This window comes from Ochlerotatus camptorhynchus, unplaced genomic scaffold (genome assembly GCF_037179485.1).
Source record: "Ochlerotatus camptorhynchus isolate MF236.1 unplaced genomic scaffold, CSIRO-AGI_Acam_v1.1 ptg000070l, whole genome shotgun sequence".
Classification (NCBI taxonomy): domain Eukaryota; kingdom Metazoa; phylum Arthropoda; class Insecta; order Diptera; family Culicidae; genus Ochlerotatus; species Ochlerotatus camptorhynchus.
Window position 1 is genome coordinate 1,617,347 of NW_027040560.1, and position 16,145 is coordinate 1,633,491.

Here is a 16,145-nt window from a genome sequence, read left to right on the forward strand (position 1 = left end):
CTATGGTAAAAGCATTCATTTGATCCGGCCTTTTGTGCATTTTTAAAACAATTTGTACACTGAATTCATGCAAAAAATTATTTGACAACGCACATAGTCATTGTATGTGAAATACCAATAATAGTAATTGGTTTGTTGTTAATGAACTATTCAAGCGTAACTATTCAAATCGACTGCTAGCTCACAGAAACTAACAACACCAGCTAGTAGGAAAAAGATTCCCCTACCTGGTGATAGTGTTTGTTTGCGTGGGTGAGTTAGCAGTTAATACACATCGTTTATTGAAGTGTTTACAAAAGCAGATACTTCGATTTGAATAGTTACGCTTGATTAAGGTTTTAAGTTTTGTATGATTTTGTGTATATTATGATATATCAGATCAGTAGGTTACATAATAAGTTTTTAAATTTGGAGGAGCGAGAAAATGATAAATTTTCTGATTTATACGTCAATGCATGCAGCATCGATTCTTCTGACTTGAACTTCCGCAATCCGGTAGGTTGCTTCCATCTGAACGGGATTAGCATCCTAATTTCACCCATGGTTGTGTTCGCGTTTCCATTGCCAATGGTGATGATTGCGGAAGCTGAATTTGATCGTATTCTTTGCTACCCATAAACGCATAACAGCTCCATTTAAATAGAAAATCAAGCAAGGATGTGATTGTTACGCTTTTATGGGCAGTTTATTTCAACGGACATTTCCAGTTGTATACTTTCAACCGTAACGAAAAAGCCAGTTCGACTGAGAGCTGAGTAGATAGAGAGTAAATTGATGAAAATCTATGAGAAGAAAAATGGCCTTTTTCGGATCACCAAAACAGCATTCGATTCCATTGCGGGATATTTTGTTCTGTCATTACTTATATTTTTCCTTTCATTTTATATGGTTACTTTCCAAATATAATATATAATTTATAGAATAATAATAATATATAATAATAATCATTAATTAGTTAATAATCAGTAAATGTTTTTCTTTTTGCATCATTTTTTAATGTTTTTTCGTCATCATTTTTTTCCATCATCATATATATTTTTAATCATACGCTAATGCAATTGTTATCATACTTTCATTACTTGTTGTTTTTTTATTGTAACTATCGAGTTTTTTTTTTTTATTTTTACTGTATCAATCCATGAATCAAATCATCATCATGTCTGCTTTGTATGCATATTTTTTTTTCTTGTTTTATATCTTCATTGATAACGACTATAATCAGTGGTATTTTATGTTTCGAATCAATGCATGCGCGTGTTGGAATCAATTTTTCGCACGGCGATAAGAATCGTATTTTCTTCTTCTTCTTCTTGATTGAGAACGTATCCTTGTGCTTGGCAAACCTTCGATTGGCAATGCGCACGGTTCGATATAGCGGGAAAAGAACTCAGGCCCAATTGAATCCGTCCGCTGCTCGAACTAGCTACAGCCCTGCCGACCGGGGTCCCAAGTAGAAGAACCGTTCGCATTTGAATCATCATCATGTTTTTTTTACGTTTTGCCTAACAGACCCCAACCTGGAGGTTAAACGTAGTCGGAAAATAATCATCGTCAGCTCTACAAGATACGCACGAAAGGAAAAATGGTTATAAGGATAAAATCTAGCGTTTTGTTGTATTGAATCATTACTGCAACTTCGTCATTTGCGGCGGCTGCTGTTCTACTGCTGCTTCTCTTGCGTTTCTGCGGTATATATTTTTTAGTTTATTTTACTAAGCCCATTTTAATCCACTACCAACAGCTTGCGTGTTTTAGTTACTACCAATGTTCATCATTCTATTGGTTTTTTTTAGTAGTAGTAAGTTATAATAGTACTTATTTTTTTTTCGTTTAGTTATATTCACTTCTCCAAAACGCGTAAGCCTCCTGCTCCTCTTCCTCTTGTCATCGCTGTTCCAATTCGTATAAGGATTCTGTGTTTTTGTGTTCAGCCACTTCAATTCTGTTTCCGGTTCTCTCAGACGCGGTCACCAAATAATGTTTATGTGTAGGAGAAAGTGAAAAATGTCTAAGAGTACACACACCAATGTTTTAGGCGAGATATTTTTTTTTTGTTTGTTATCATTGTTTACCATATGTTTTTTTTCATAAACGTGTTATTCCATAGTTTTACCATTTTTTTTTGTGATTAGCAGCTTGTATTTTTTTTATTGGTTAGAATGAAAAACAGATTTCGCGATTCTAGCTTTTCTTGGTTTGCAACAGGCAGGAGGATTGTGAACGAAATTATTCGAAATAAACACAAGGCCAAAGAAAGTTCCATTCCATCGATATTCTTATGCGTAATGTGTCAGCATTCCTAGTTCATCGTTATGATGGGGTAGAATTTGAGTAGATGTAAGTAGATTTTTTTGTTTTATGTTTGCTCATACTTGTTGTGTTTTGTATTAGAAATACGTTAATTTTTGTGTTAGAGTAACATTTTGTTTCCTTGTTTATCGTAAGAAGGGGTTATCTTCATGTCGTTAGCTTTCAGCCGTTGGTATATCAATGTGTATAATTTTTTGTTTTATCTGAGTGTAGCGGATTTATTAAAGTAGTTGGCGCGAGTAGGGTAGGTAGGTTTGGGAAAGTTTTCAACCAACAGATTCTGCAGCGATGGAATAAAATAGCCAATGGGTTTCTTCGAGTTGCTCTACTTTTTATTGCTTTCTGGTTTCCTTCCACAGTTCACAACTAAAAATCATCATAAGCTTTCAATCAGTTTTATATTTACGCCATAATATAGTCGCTTTCAAAGTCCCAGAGAAGATAAAGTGTAACTTTTTATAACTAAACTTCTACTTTCGCCCGAAAGCCACGTGGAGTGTATACAAAAAAAAAAGAACATAAAATTATGTATAAATAAGACCGTCCACAAAAAAAAAACTTTGCCCAGAAGTTCCATTCCTTTCAATGCTTTCCTTTTTCTGTAACGAACCAAACGCAAACGCAAAAAAAAAACAGAACTTCTATGCGACAAACTGTTTATACATATTTCTCCAGAAAAAAAAGTAACTAATCATAACTAAACAACGGCATAATATTGTTGAATAGTATACAAAGATGAAAAAAGAAAAACAATTTTCTTTGTTTCCGTTTTTGCCAACATTTCTAAACCGCCTTTCTTTTCCTACTAAACAAAGCAGTGTTTTTTGGATCGCTAATCGAAGCGGTTCGTTCGCTTGTATAATTTTCCACTACGCAAACTCTATATGTGTCTGTTATGTGGGTGTGAGTGAGTGTTTGTGTGTGTGTGTGTGTGTTTTGTTATTGAGGCGTTCAAATCAAAAGCTGTATCTACTCTGCACTGTGCTGGTTTTACTGTTTGTTCTTTTCCTCCACAAATGACTTCCAAAAATTAGTAACGCGGAACATTTACGATTTTTTTCTTTCTTTTATTTCACTTCCTAATGTCCACTCCACTTGGCAGGCCAACCCTGAAAGGTAAGAAGAAAATATTCCGTTGTTAGTGATTGCAATGTGATTTAGTAATCCGTTGAGACTCGTGAACTGCGAATGAGAAAATGTGCCATGACGGACTGAGGAATAAGTGCTTTCAATGCAGTCCGCTTCGTGCCCTCTTGCCGTGCGGATCAATTTGCTTTTTGTCGAAGGAAGTGTTGCTGTTGTCAGTACTGAATATTACTGCAAATGTTCTACCTTGTTCCTGCTTGGATATCGATTTGGAAAATTCCTCTTCGGATTCTTGTAGCAATCTGCTAGGAAGTCGATTTGGAGAAACTTTCTTTTGCTACATGCCAGCTAAATGCATGAATTGTGGTGATTCCTCTCTCACGCAAAGGACGACTGTCCTGTGAAGAAAGATCCTACGAAATTGAAATGTTCAAATTGTGGAGGGAATGTAAGACTCGCAAAGTGATCCTACAATCTTGTTCTTCTAAGCGGCAGATAGGAAACGCTCCACGTTCCCGACCAGGCACTAATTCCTCTCCTGTTAACAACGGTCAGCGAGGAACAAATCCTATATTCGTACCCGTAGGTGCAAACAGCTACAAAACGGATGAGTTGACAACATGGAAGGAGCGAGATACCCAAGTAACCATAGGCACGTTATTTCGCCTTTTTGGCTATATACAGCTGAACAACGGCTATACCACAGAACAGAAGGGGAAGTGCAAACAAATCGGTGAATCAAAAGGTGGTTCGTTTTTCTGCTCAACAAGCGATGTATTGTGGTAGCGTTCCACACGGGCTTTCTATATGCACTCACACTATCATAGGATGCTGCCTATCTTAACTTCAGACAGAAGATGCCTTCTACCGCTAGGTGCGCTAGTGTTCACAAATGACAAGTGAAGCCACTTTCTGATCCAAAGTTCCACTCCTGTGGCTATACCACAGAACAGATCCGTCTTGGCCGCTTCAGACAAAGCAGGCCCTTCCGACGAAGTTATTGTTCTTGGCGATTTTAACCTACCGGACATTGCATGGACTCCAACCCATAGTGGTTTCTTTTGTCCTGATCACGAGCGTTCATCTTTCCACGTAGGAACCATCCAGCTCCTGGACAGTTATAGTACCGCAATTCTGTCACAAATCAATGGCCTGTTGAATGAAAACAACCGCACCCTGGATCTCTGCTTTGTGAGTGCTCGTGATACAGCTCCTTTCCTCTCCACGGCACCCGAACCTTTAGTCAAGGTAGTGCATCATCACCCTGCTTTAGTTATCGTGATTGTTCGGTCTGGGAAGGCACTTTCCCTTTCGGCAGTGGACTGTATCGGCAATGATTGGTGGAGGAGGCAAGCGTCGATCTAAATCAATCTCTTTGAGCTCTGAAAAGAGCTGGGGGTGGGTTTCAACGCTTGCTCCGAACCAGGGATGTGTGCTTGGTAATTATTTAAACGGCGAACGGCTACGCTAGTAACTACTTTATTTCTCTCCTCTATCTCTCTACAAAGGTTTGCTTTTTCTGCTGCTGATGCTTGCTCGTGGCCGGTCAAAAGGAAACTGAATTCAGTTTGCCTAATGGGTGCCACTTTTATAGGAGCGCGCTGTCTGCGCATGGTGATATGGACGTCGCTGATTGGTTAGTGTTGTTTGTCGCTGTTCGTCAGCGGCGATTGTCAAGATGGTTGGTTCACTTTCGGCGGAGACGGAACAGTGATCGAAAATAATATTGTCCATGATTTCACCAGCACTCCAAACGCTGTGTCATATGACTTCCGTAGAGCTGACCATTGCAGTATCGTCCATGTGCTGTCTAATCTAGATTGGGAGCATATTCTAGATCCTGTAGACGTCAACATTGCTGCACAAACCTTTTCTCACGTCTTGGCATATGTCATTGACAGACACGTTTCCAAAAAGATCATCCATATCGACTCTCACGTCCCGTGGATGACGAAGGATCTTCGCTCGTTGAAAAGAACTAAGAAGGCTGCTCTCAGAAGATTTACTAAACTCCGCACACTGCCACTGAAATGCTACTATGTCAGACTCAACCACGAGTATAAGACTGCGGATATGTTTCCTGTTCATAAAAAGGGAAGCAAACGCGACGTAAACAACTACCGGGGAATCACGTCGCTGAGTGCTGTATCAAAACTTTTTGAATTGGTTGTCATAGAGTCCCTAAATGCGCATTGCAGGCAATATCTAAGTACAGATCAACACGGATTCATAACTGCTGTGCCTAACGTCTTACATCACAGACAGTTTGATTGCTCGGACCCAAACGGACGTTATCTACACAGATCTTACGGCAGCCTTCGATAAGCTGAACCACGAAATTGCGATCGCTAAGCTTGATAGGCTAGGGATCGGTGGAAATCTTTTGAGATGGTTTCGTTCATACCTCACGGAGCGCCAATTGACAGTAACTTTGGGTACTTGTCGCTCAGCAAGCTTCTGCGCAAAGTCCGGTATACCTCAGGGCAGCCATCTGGGACCATTGGTATTTCTCCTCTACTTCGACGACGTTCACCATGTTATCACAGAGCCACGATTATCGTTTGCAGACGATCTGAAAGTTTTTCTGCGCATGCGCTCACTCGCCGACTGCCGTTCTCTCCAAAATCAGATTGACATCTTTGCTGACTGGTGTAGTCTAAACCGACTGGTGGTCAACCCAGCTAAGTGTACAGTTATTACTTTCTCACGCAAGAAACAACCGATTATTTTCAACTACAAACTACTAGGCACGATTATCGAACGGGTGCACTGCGTGAAAGACTTAGGCGTTTTTCTAGACTCAAAGCTGACATACTCACACCATATATCGTATGTCGTCGACAAAGCGTCCAGAACGCTTGGCTTTGTCTTCAAGATTACTAAGAACTTCACGGACATTTACTGCTTGAAATCGCTCTATTGCTCTCTCGTACGATCTACGTTGGAATACTGCTGTGCTGTCTGGAGCCCGAACTACAATAATGGGGCCGAGCGAATTGAATCTGTTCAACGACGTTTTCTTCGCTTCGCGCTCCGGAAGCTGCCTTGGAGATACCCAATTCGTCTTCCAAGCTACGAGAATCGCTGCCAATTGATCAATATCGAGCCCTTACGTATCCGAAGAGATGTTTTCAGAGCCTTAACCGTCGCCGATACTCTGCAAGGAAGAATTGACTGCGAAGCAATTCTGCAACAAGTGAACATTAATGTTCAACCTCGATCACTACGCAACAGTCTTATGCTGAGACTTCCACTTCTTCGAACTAATTATAGCATAGGGAGCGCTATTTACGGCTTGCAGCTAGTGTTCAACCGAGAAGCGTCGATGTTCGATTTCCACTTGACACGGAATATGCTTCGCCGAAGATTCTCTGCCTTTTTTGCTGACCGAAGGTGCTTGATACCCAACAGCTAAGTGTAAAATTTAAGACTTATAAATTTTTAGTAACTTGACAATGCTTTCCAAGTTATTTTCGTTTATAACTGTAGTAACTGTAGTATATGTATGTCGTCTGTATAATCTGTACTTTTTTACAACACATAATTGGGACTATTTCTAGTCTGTTGATGCAACCATAACAAATAAACAAATAAACAAATACCCAAGGGGTATTCAAGTGTATAAATCAAGATGTCAATATCCCATGAGTTTGGCAACCCTGAAGTTAGACTTTAGTGATTGTGTTTACATTTTCAATTTCTCTAATTCGTGACCATGGCTCATGGCAAATATTAAGCTTCATTCTCATTAGAATGAGAGCGGATTGGGCAGTGCAAGAGGAACTGGAAGCAATACAACCTATACGACCCGTCCACATACAACGGACGGTGGACGAGATTTTCACCAGCTGCCAGTAAAATGCTCCCCAACAAAATCAAACCCAGAACTCGAACATCACGTTCAAAAGCCTATCAAGTTCACGATCCTTTGCAGACGTGATACCTTCCACAAGGTACCACCAATCAAAACCAATGGCCAATGTACCACCAGTGAAAACCATCAAATGCGCGTCTCTATCAACGTCTCTGATCGCACCGGGTCGTTTAGAGACAAACTAATGCAACAGAAGAGTGCAGATTAGATCGTTGATGCATTAATCTGTTCCTATAAATCCTATACTGTTTCGCTAAGGTAATCGTCCAGATCTGATGGAATATTTGGAGTTAATGCGTATTGACATCCCCCAATAAGTACTGGGACTTGTATGGACATCCCTATAAAGTCCTGTAGATTTTTCATCGAAGCCCATACCAATTGAAACCAATGACTGGCATTACTGGCCGAAATACAAAACCCATCACCCACACCCCCTATGCAACCCCGTACCGTCGTATTGGACGATCTTACAGGCATTTGACTACTAACTACTGACTACTGGAGGAAACCCATTTTGGCCATCTTGACTGTCGTATCGACCCTCTCAACCGACCATGGTGTGGAAGAACTCTGTTGGCAGGACGAAACCACGAGCCGCTGGAATTTCCGCTACGAATCGGATGAGATAAACTTAGTTTCATGGTGCAGACAGGTGCAGGCAATATTCACAGCATTTTTCCTTGGAATCCAAACCCAATTTGAAGCCCAATGCAGTAAACAAAGAAATCAACCTTAGCAACGATTGGCGAAACGTCAACTCTCGACAGTGATGCCGTTTTATATTATGTTGATTGTATCCTACTTGTCAACGTTTGTCCTAAAGTGCCGAATAGTATGCCATGCTGTGTTTTGGCACAGTGTGCAGAGTTGATTACCCCTTGGCATTACCAGTGTTTATAAGTTCTGATGAGGCGAAATAACGTGCCTTTGGTTACTTGGGTACCTAGCTCTGGTCCTCACAAGTTCCTACCTCACGCCTCCCCGAGTCATATGATGACAAAAGACTACCAGTTGAAGCGGGACCCGTACAGAAGGCCGAATCACAAAAGGCTAAATATTCTAAGGTACCTTTTTCCGGGCCACATATAACTTATTCAGAAGGCAAGTAGAAGTTCTAGTGGTTCATCGATACCTTAATAATAGCACATAATAGGTTAAGAATCTTCCTGTCATACTATTTCATATTCTCACCTCTAGATTAAGAATCAATAATTTGCAACTAATATTTAGCACTCAAGTTCACTAGGTTTAGTTCACTAGGTTTAAGCAGTAGATTTAATGTATATAATAAGTATATATATAAGTAGTTTTAATTTTCGCAATTGGCAGGGCAATTTCACTTTTGTTTTGTCTTCTTTCCATGGATTTGATTTGTTTACATCCTGACCACTTTTTCCTCTCACCGCGTGACAATCCCTCGTATAGCGATGGGTGTGGTTGCACTCACTCGTCAGTGGCGTAGATCAGCGGTGGGAGTACACACATCTGGAGCGGGCGTAACCAACACTCCCCCCGGAATACGCGAAGACTCCTCCTAAAGCGTATTCGTCTCAAACGCCTACGTCGAGTACAGCCAAAGACCCCGCTGGTCGTTCGTAGATACCCCCCGATGCGGTTTGCACGGTAGCCCACCTTACCTGACCATCTGGAGCCGGACACGTGGCAATCACTCGGCCTTTTGGCCAGCAGTTTCGTGGTAGCTTCGGATCCACAATGATTACCAGATCTCCAACTGTGATCGGCTTCACCGGTGTGAACCACTTAGTCCTACGGGTAATTGTAGGCAGGTAGTCCTGAACCCACTGCTTCCAGAACGCGTTCGCTATCACCTGCGGCTGCTTCCAGCTGTTCCTAAGCAGGATAGGGCTATCGTCCAGAGGAGCCCACGATCTCAGGCCGTTGGTGGATCCCAAGAGAAAGTGATTGGGCGTCAAAACCGGGAAATTGTCACCATCGCTTGGTACGTTGGTCAGAGGACGGGAGTTGACAATATTCTCGATCTCCACCAACGTGTTCTCCAGTACTTCGGGAGTCGGGATTCTGCTCGTTTGCATTCGTCCGAGGTTCTGCTTGACACTCCGAATCAAACGCTCCCATGCTCCACCCATGTGAGGCGTGACGGGAGGGTTGAAAGACCACTCAGTGTGGCTGGAGGTGAACTCCTTCGCTAGCGCATCATGGTCGAGTTTTTCTGTAGCACTCTGTAACTCCTTACTTGCAGCTCGGAAATTGGTCCCACGGTCGCTATAGATCGCAGCAGGTATACCCCTTCTAGCCATGATGTTCCGAATAGCCATTACACAGGAATCGGTGGTCAGTAAGTGAGCGATCTGCAGATGGATGGCGCGAGTGGTTAAGCAAGTGGCGAGAACCCCCCACCGTTGCTCGGTACGTCTTCCAACCGATACCATCATCGGACCGAAGTAGTCCACTCCCGTGTGAGTGAAGGCGGCCAGGCGAGCTGGAGGAAGGTCAGCCATTGCTGGTGGCTGCGGCTTGGCGCGGAGGATTTTACATTGTTGACAGTCTTTCCGGATCTGATGGTACGCTGCTTTCAGGCGAGGAAAACGGTAGTGTTGCAGTATCTCGTTCACCACCGTCTCGTGGTTTTGATGATTGAATCCATCGTGTACTGCAGAGATGATGAGGCGAGTAACAGGATGATCCCGGGGAAGAATCACCGGTTCGGCTGCATCTCGATCGATAAATATACAGGCCTTCGTTCGACCTTTGACACGCAGCACGTCATTTTCATCCAGAAAGGCACACCACTGGTAGAGCAGGCTTGATCTGGGAACCGTTTTTGCTGGATTCTTCAACAGACGGTTCTTCATGAGGATAGGTGCCTCTTCTGCGAAAGTGGTAGATTGAGCCTGGCGAAACAGATGATTTTCTGCATCGATAAAGTCCTGTCTTTTCAGCGGTCCCGACACTCGCGGTCGTCCGTAGCAGCAACGTTTCAGGTTGTTGATATAACGCAGTACGTAGGCCGTTACGCGTAGCAGGTCGGTCCACTTCGAGAAATCCGGTGGATGAATTGCTGGATCACTAGATTGAGTGTGCAGAAGCAGATGCGGTCGTAAATCCTTCTCGGTAGTTCTTCCAGGAAAGGGATTCACAGGCCAATCTTCTTCTTTGAGGAGAAGGAACTCCGGTCCACGGAAGCAGCGGCGGTCACTTGACAAGTTGGGGGCTCTTTTCCATTTCGTTCCTTCGTCAGCAACGTTGTGTTTCGTCGGCACCCATCGCAACTCGATGATATCCGTAGTCTCGAGGATTTCGCTGACACGGAACGCCACGAACTGGCTGTACCGCCTGTGATCTGAACGCAGCCAACAGAGTACATCCTTGGAGTCTGTCCAGAACGTTCGCTGGCTGACGTTGATCGAGAGTGATTTCGAAATGGTATCCGCAAAACGCACACCGATGATTGCCGCTTGCAGTTCGGAACGAGGAATCGACAGAAACTTGAGCGGCGCAACTCTTGTTTTGGCACCAACTAGTGCGCATTCGACGGTATCGCCGTTGTCGAATCGTAGGTACACCGTCGCAGCAAACCCGTTCTCGCTTGCATCAACAAATGTATCCATTTGCACTACGGTACTTGATCCACCAGGTGTTTGCACTCGATAGCAGCGTGGTATTTCAACGTTTGCTATCTGCGGAAAGATCGCTAACCATGCGTGAATCCTTTTCACGTCCTGTACAAGCTGAATTGCTTCCACTGCGGACTCCACGCTCACAACCATATCATCCACATAGTGCAGTTTGACAATTGCATTGTCAGCTTCCGGATGATCCCGCTCGAACTGCATAGCGTTACTATTTTTCACATATTGTGCAGTACTTGGTGAGCAACAAGCACCGAAAGTCATCACCTGCACTACGTAGACACTCGGCTCCGTCGCTTGGTCGTCGTCCTTCCAGAAGAAACGTAGGCAATGCTGGTCATTTTCTCGCATCTTCACCTTCCGATCGTGGGAATCAACGCCCTACGGTCCCTCGCCCGCGACAAGGTGGTGGTCAGGTTCCAGTCCCGTGTATCCAATTTCCACGCAAGCCTCGAGTGTCTGGTTACCCCGAGAGTGACCGGCACGATCCCTACATCGAGAATAGACATCACCAAATGGATGATCCCTGAAGGGGTAATCCTAGCTGATCCCAAGTTCCACAGTCCGGATAAGGTGGACTTGCTGATCGGTGGGGAGTTATTCTTCGATATCCTGAAACCTGGTCAACTGAGCCTAGCCGAAGGTCTTCCACAATTGCGAGACACTTATCTGGGGTGGATCGTAGCAGGTGCCATCAATGATCAGCTCGTCTCAAACGTCCCAAGTAACCACAGGCACGTTATTTCGCCTTTTTGGCTATATACGGGCCTCATCAGAACTTGCAAACACTGGTGTAGCCGTTGTTCAGCTGTATATAGCCAAAAAGACGAAATAACGTGCCTATGGTTACTTGGGGTGTCGCTCGAATCCAACACAGCCGTTGAAGACATTGAGCAAAGGATGCACCGGTTCTGGCAAGTTGAGGAGGTGCCGGACGTTCCCAAGCTGTCGACCGAGGAAGCAGCATGCGAAGCCCACTTCCTTTTCACCTACCAACGTGACGAAACTGGAAGATTCATCGTGAAACTGCCGTTCAAGGACAATCTTCTCCAATTGGATAACTGTCGCAGTCTAGCTTTGAAAAGATTCCTGATGTTGGAGAAGCGATTTATCCGCAATCCCGAGCTGCAGGCTCAGTACGTGAACTTCATCCGGGAGTACGAAGCTCTCGGCCACTGCACCGAGATCAACGAGTCTGAAGATCCACCCAACATGCGAACCTACTATTTGCCGCATCATGCAGTGTTACGTCCGTCCAGCTCGAGCACGAAATGTCGAGTCGTGTTCGACGCAAGTGCAAAGTTGTCGCCATCGAAACTCTCCCTGAACGATGTACTGCAAGTTGGTCCAGTAGTACAGAACGATCTGCACCATATCGCGCTACGGTTCCGAAAATTCAAGGTTGCCATCACCGGAGACATCTCTAAAATGTACCGTCAAATACTCAAAGCCCTGTTGGATCGTAGTTTCCTTCGAATCTTTTGGAGAGAGCACCCATCGTTACCCCTACGAGTCCTGGAACTCTGTACCGTTACGTACGGTACGGCATCGGCACCATATCAAGCAACCAGGTGTTTGCTGAAGCTCGTCGAAGAGGATGGTGAGGACTTTCCTGTCGCCGCTCGTATTGTGAAAGAAGAAACGTACCTACATGGAGGCTCAACAACAGCTGAAGCAGCTCCTTGGACAATGAGGTTTCCCCATACACAAGTGGTGCTCAAATTCACCGGAATTTCTAGAGCATATTCCCGTGGAAGAGCATGGAGTAAATGAAGCCATCAAGGTGCATGGTTTACTCTGGGATCCCTCTGCAGACTCGATACTCATAGCCTATCGCCCAAATCCAACATTGCATCCGCAACGGCCCACGAAAAGAACGATGTACTCCGAGATCGCCAAGTTTGTTGACCCCCTGGGACTGGTTTCACGGGTCATTGTTTCGGTGAAGCTTCTAGCGCAGAAATTGTGGCAGCTTAAGTCCGGGTGGGACGAAGACATCCAAGATTCCTTATCGCATCTTCACGAGATCGAGATCCCAAGGCGCGTGACGATTGACAACGTGGTCGCCTACGAGCTGCACGGCTTCTTTGATGCCTCCAACAAGGCTTATGGAGCCTGCATCTTTTTGCCAAATATTTTTGGCGATGGCTCGGCGAATCTGTCTTCTCACCAGCAAATCGAAACTGGCTCCCCTAAAAGAGCTATCCATCCCACGAAAGGAATTGTGCGCCGCTCTTCTACTAACCCGGTTGGTACAGAAGGTGTTACCAGCCCTGGATATGACTTTCCGTGACATAGTCCTGTGGTGCGACAGTACGATAGTCCTCGCTTGGATTAAGAAACCTCTCAACCAGCTACTGTTGTTTGTACGGAATCGAATCGCAATTATACAAGAGCACACCAGTAAATACCGGTGGGAGTATGTCCGGTCCCAATAGAACCCAGCAGACATCGTATCCCGAGGTCAACTAGTTGAATCCCTGAAGCACAGCAGCCCTTGGTGGAATGGGCCCGAATTCCTGCAAAGAGTTGAGTACTACGTAGATGCCCCTGAAGACGTTCCAGACGAGAAGCTACCGGAACTTAAGGCCTTGGTAGCAGGGCCAGATGTGAGTATGGACTTCCTATCTTTTCTTCCAAAGCTCATTAACTTCCGCAAAATCCAACGAGTTGTGGGCTATGTCCTGCGATTCACTGCCAATTGTCGGAAAAAGGACCCGACCAATCGAGAGATAAAGCCCCATCAAGTTTTGCAGAAGGCACATTTCTCCGACGAGATTAAGCTAATTCTGGCAAACAAGCCCTGCAAGAGACTCGGTCTTCGTCCAATTTACCACGACGGACTGCTTCGAGTAGGTGGTCGGTTGGACCGCTCCCAATTACCATTCGAAAGTCGCCATCCAATCATTCTGCCAGATAAGGATCCGGTAGTACGACTACTAATTCAACAAATGCACGTCGAGCTCCTTCACGTCGGTCAAACGGGCCTGATGAACGCCATGAGACAACGTTATTGGTTGCTGAACGCAAGATCCACCATCCGATTTATCACACGCCGGTGCTTGAGATGCTTCCGGATTAATCCTACCACTCCCAACCAACTGGGAAACCTGCCAGTATCGAGATCGAGAGTAGTGCCGTCGCCCCCCTTCGCTGTTAACGGCGTGGATTACGCCGGGCCTTTCTGGACCAAGCAAGGCACACGTCGTCCAACTTTGGGGAAGTCGTACGTGGCCGTTTATGTTTGCATGGCAACCAAAGCCGTCCATTTGGAGGGCGTCTCCGATTTGAGTACCGATGCCTTCATGGCGTCCCTTCGACGATTTATCGCTCGCCGTGGAATGGTCCAAGAAATCCATTCGGACAACGCAACCAATTTTCGTGGTGCTCACCACGAATTGAACAACCTTTGCCAGCAGTTTTGTGACCAACAAGCCGTGGAGACTATCGCAATCATGAGATTGAGTGGAATTTCATTCAACCCGACACACCCGAGTTCGGTGGTTTGTGGGAGGCGGCCGTGAAGTCGGCCAAAATCCATTTGAAGCGGGTAGTTGGCAATACGACTCTAACGTTCGAGGAATTGTGTACGATCCTGTCAGAAATCGAGGCTGTCTTGAACTCCCGACCATTGTTCGCAATTTCCAACGACCCGGCGGACCCGCTGGTGATAACTCCAGCGCATTATTTGATTGGACGGCCGCTGATCGCCCCAGCTGAACCATCCCTGGAAAACGTCAAAGCATCCCACTTGACACGGTGGCAACATTTCCAACTTATGCGCGAGCAATTCTGGCGAGCCTGGAGCCGGGATTATTTGAATACCCTGCAGCCTCGGAAGAAAAATCGACAAGAGAAGCCGAACATTCGGGAAGACATGATCGTGTTGCTTCACAATCGTAACCAACCACCACTCAACTGGAAGTTAGGTCGCATCGTAGCCGTCTATCCTAGAACCGACGGCCTGGTCCGAGCAGTTGATGTCTTCGTGAATGGAACCACGTATCGACGTCCCATCAATAAGGTGTCCCAATCTGCCCATCAAGGATAATGATCCCCGTCAAAGCCCTCCGACTGCCAAAAGATATTGAGATCTCTCAACCGGGGGGAGGATGTTCCGCCTACCGCCGAAAGAGAGTCGTCACCAAACGTCGACCAATCAGCAACGAGCAAACGGTCGGTGCCGTTCTATAAAAATCCCCGCAGCGTCAAAACCCCCAGCTCTTTTCAGAGCTCCTGAGTTTAGAACTTCGATTGACGCTAGCCAACTCCGTTCGCTCCCGCCCAGTACAGCCCACTTCGCCTGGACAAAACCAGTTCAGAAGGAACAGAAGTGTTCTCACTTGCTAACTTTTTTTGGAAAAACCAGTAAATGGTAAGCTTCGGGTACGACTACGACGCTGGCGACATGTGCCCATGGATAGAGTAGAGTGGAGACAACTTCTTCAGATTCACGTGAAAAAAAAAACGTTCAAACATTTTTCTAAAAGTTGATGTACGATTTTGATTAATTTCAAAACGTCCAATATCAGAAAAGTTAGCATTTTTGATAAGCTTTCAAATAAACATAAGTTTTAAAAACTGAGAAATTTGCATTTTTTAGTTATTGAAGTTTTCAAATAGTTTTTTTTTATTTTAATTTTTGACAAAAATTTGTGATTTTTTCTTCAGTATATATTTTTGTCTGAAAAGACAATCCGATTTTTTCCTAAAAAATTGTCCAAACGTCATTTGTATTAGATGATGGCTCATCTTTTATATCTTTTCGTGCTATGATTTATAGAAAAAATATCGAATACGCCATTTTGTAAAATTTAGCGATAACCAAAATGGACGAATTACAGCACAATCTTGGTTCACTGTCTATAGCAAATAAAAGTATGCGAAGTTTCATGGAATTCTGAGAGGTAAATTGTGAAATTCGTTTGAATATACCACACGGTGTAGAAAAAAAAAAACCAAAACAATCCTCACGCACATAACGTTACGATATTTTCCGTTGCCGAATGTTAATATGTTTCGTTTGGCTCTGTACTTACATGCTTCTCATGTTCCCATGGCTGCTGCAATGGTCCATCGTTAACGTTCATGTCGTTCGGTCCGCCCGGCATGAACTGATACTGGAGCGATTGCATAAAATTCATATTGGGCTGGTTCGGCCCAGCTCCGCTTCCACCGCCACTGCCACCCAAGGTATTGTGGTACTCCATCTGCAATGGCTAAATAGAAATTAGAGTCCACTTGTTGAACGAGACTAGGCA

The 16,145-nt window shown here is 44.6% G+C and overlaps 1 protein-coding gene across 16 annotated transcripts in view; it reads right to left on the bottom strand.

The window, feature by feature from the left end:
• Positions 1-830: 830 nt before the first annotated feature.
• mask (multiple ankyrin repeats single KH domain) overlaps positions 831-16,145 on the bottom strand; it is a 129,500-nt gene continuing 114,185 nt past the window's right edge. For 10 of the 16 annotated variants that reach the window (XM_065217025.1, XM_065217024.1, XM_065217019.1 and 7 more), the window contains 2 exons: positions 15,924-16,103; positions 831-3,419 (listed from right to left, as the gene is read on the bottom strand). In XM_065217025.1, coding sequence (XP_065073097.1) covers positions 3,390-3,419; positions 15,924-16,103 — 210 coding nt within the window. In that variant the 3' untranslated portion in view covers positions 831-3,389. The remainder of the gene's footprint in view (positions 3,420-15,923; positions 16,104-16,145) is intronic. The other 6 variants (XM_065217031.1, XM_065217030.1, XM_065217029.1 and 3 more) reach the window with 1 other exon arrangement.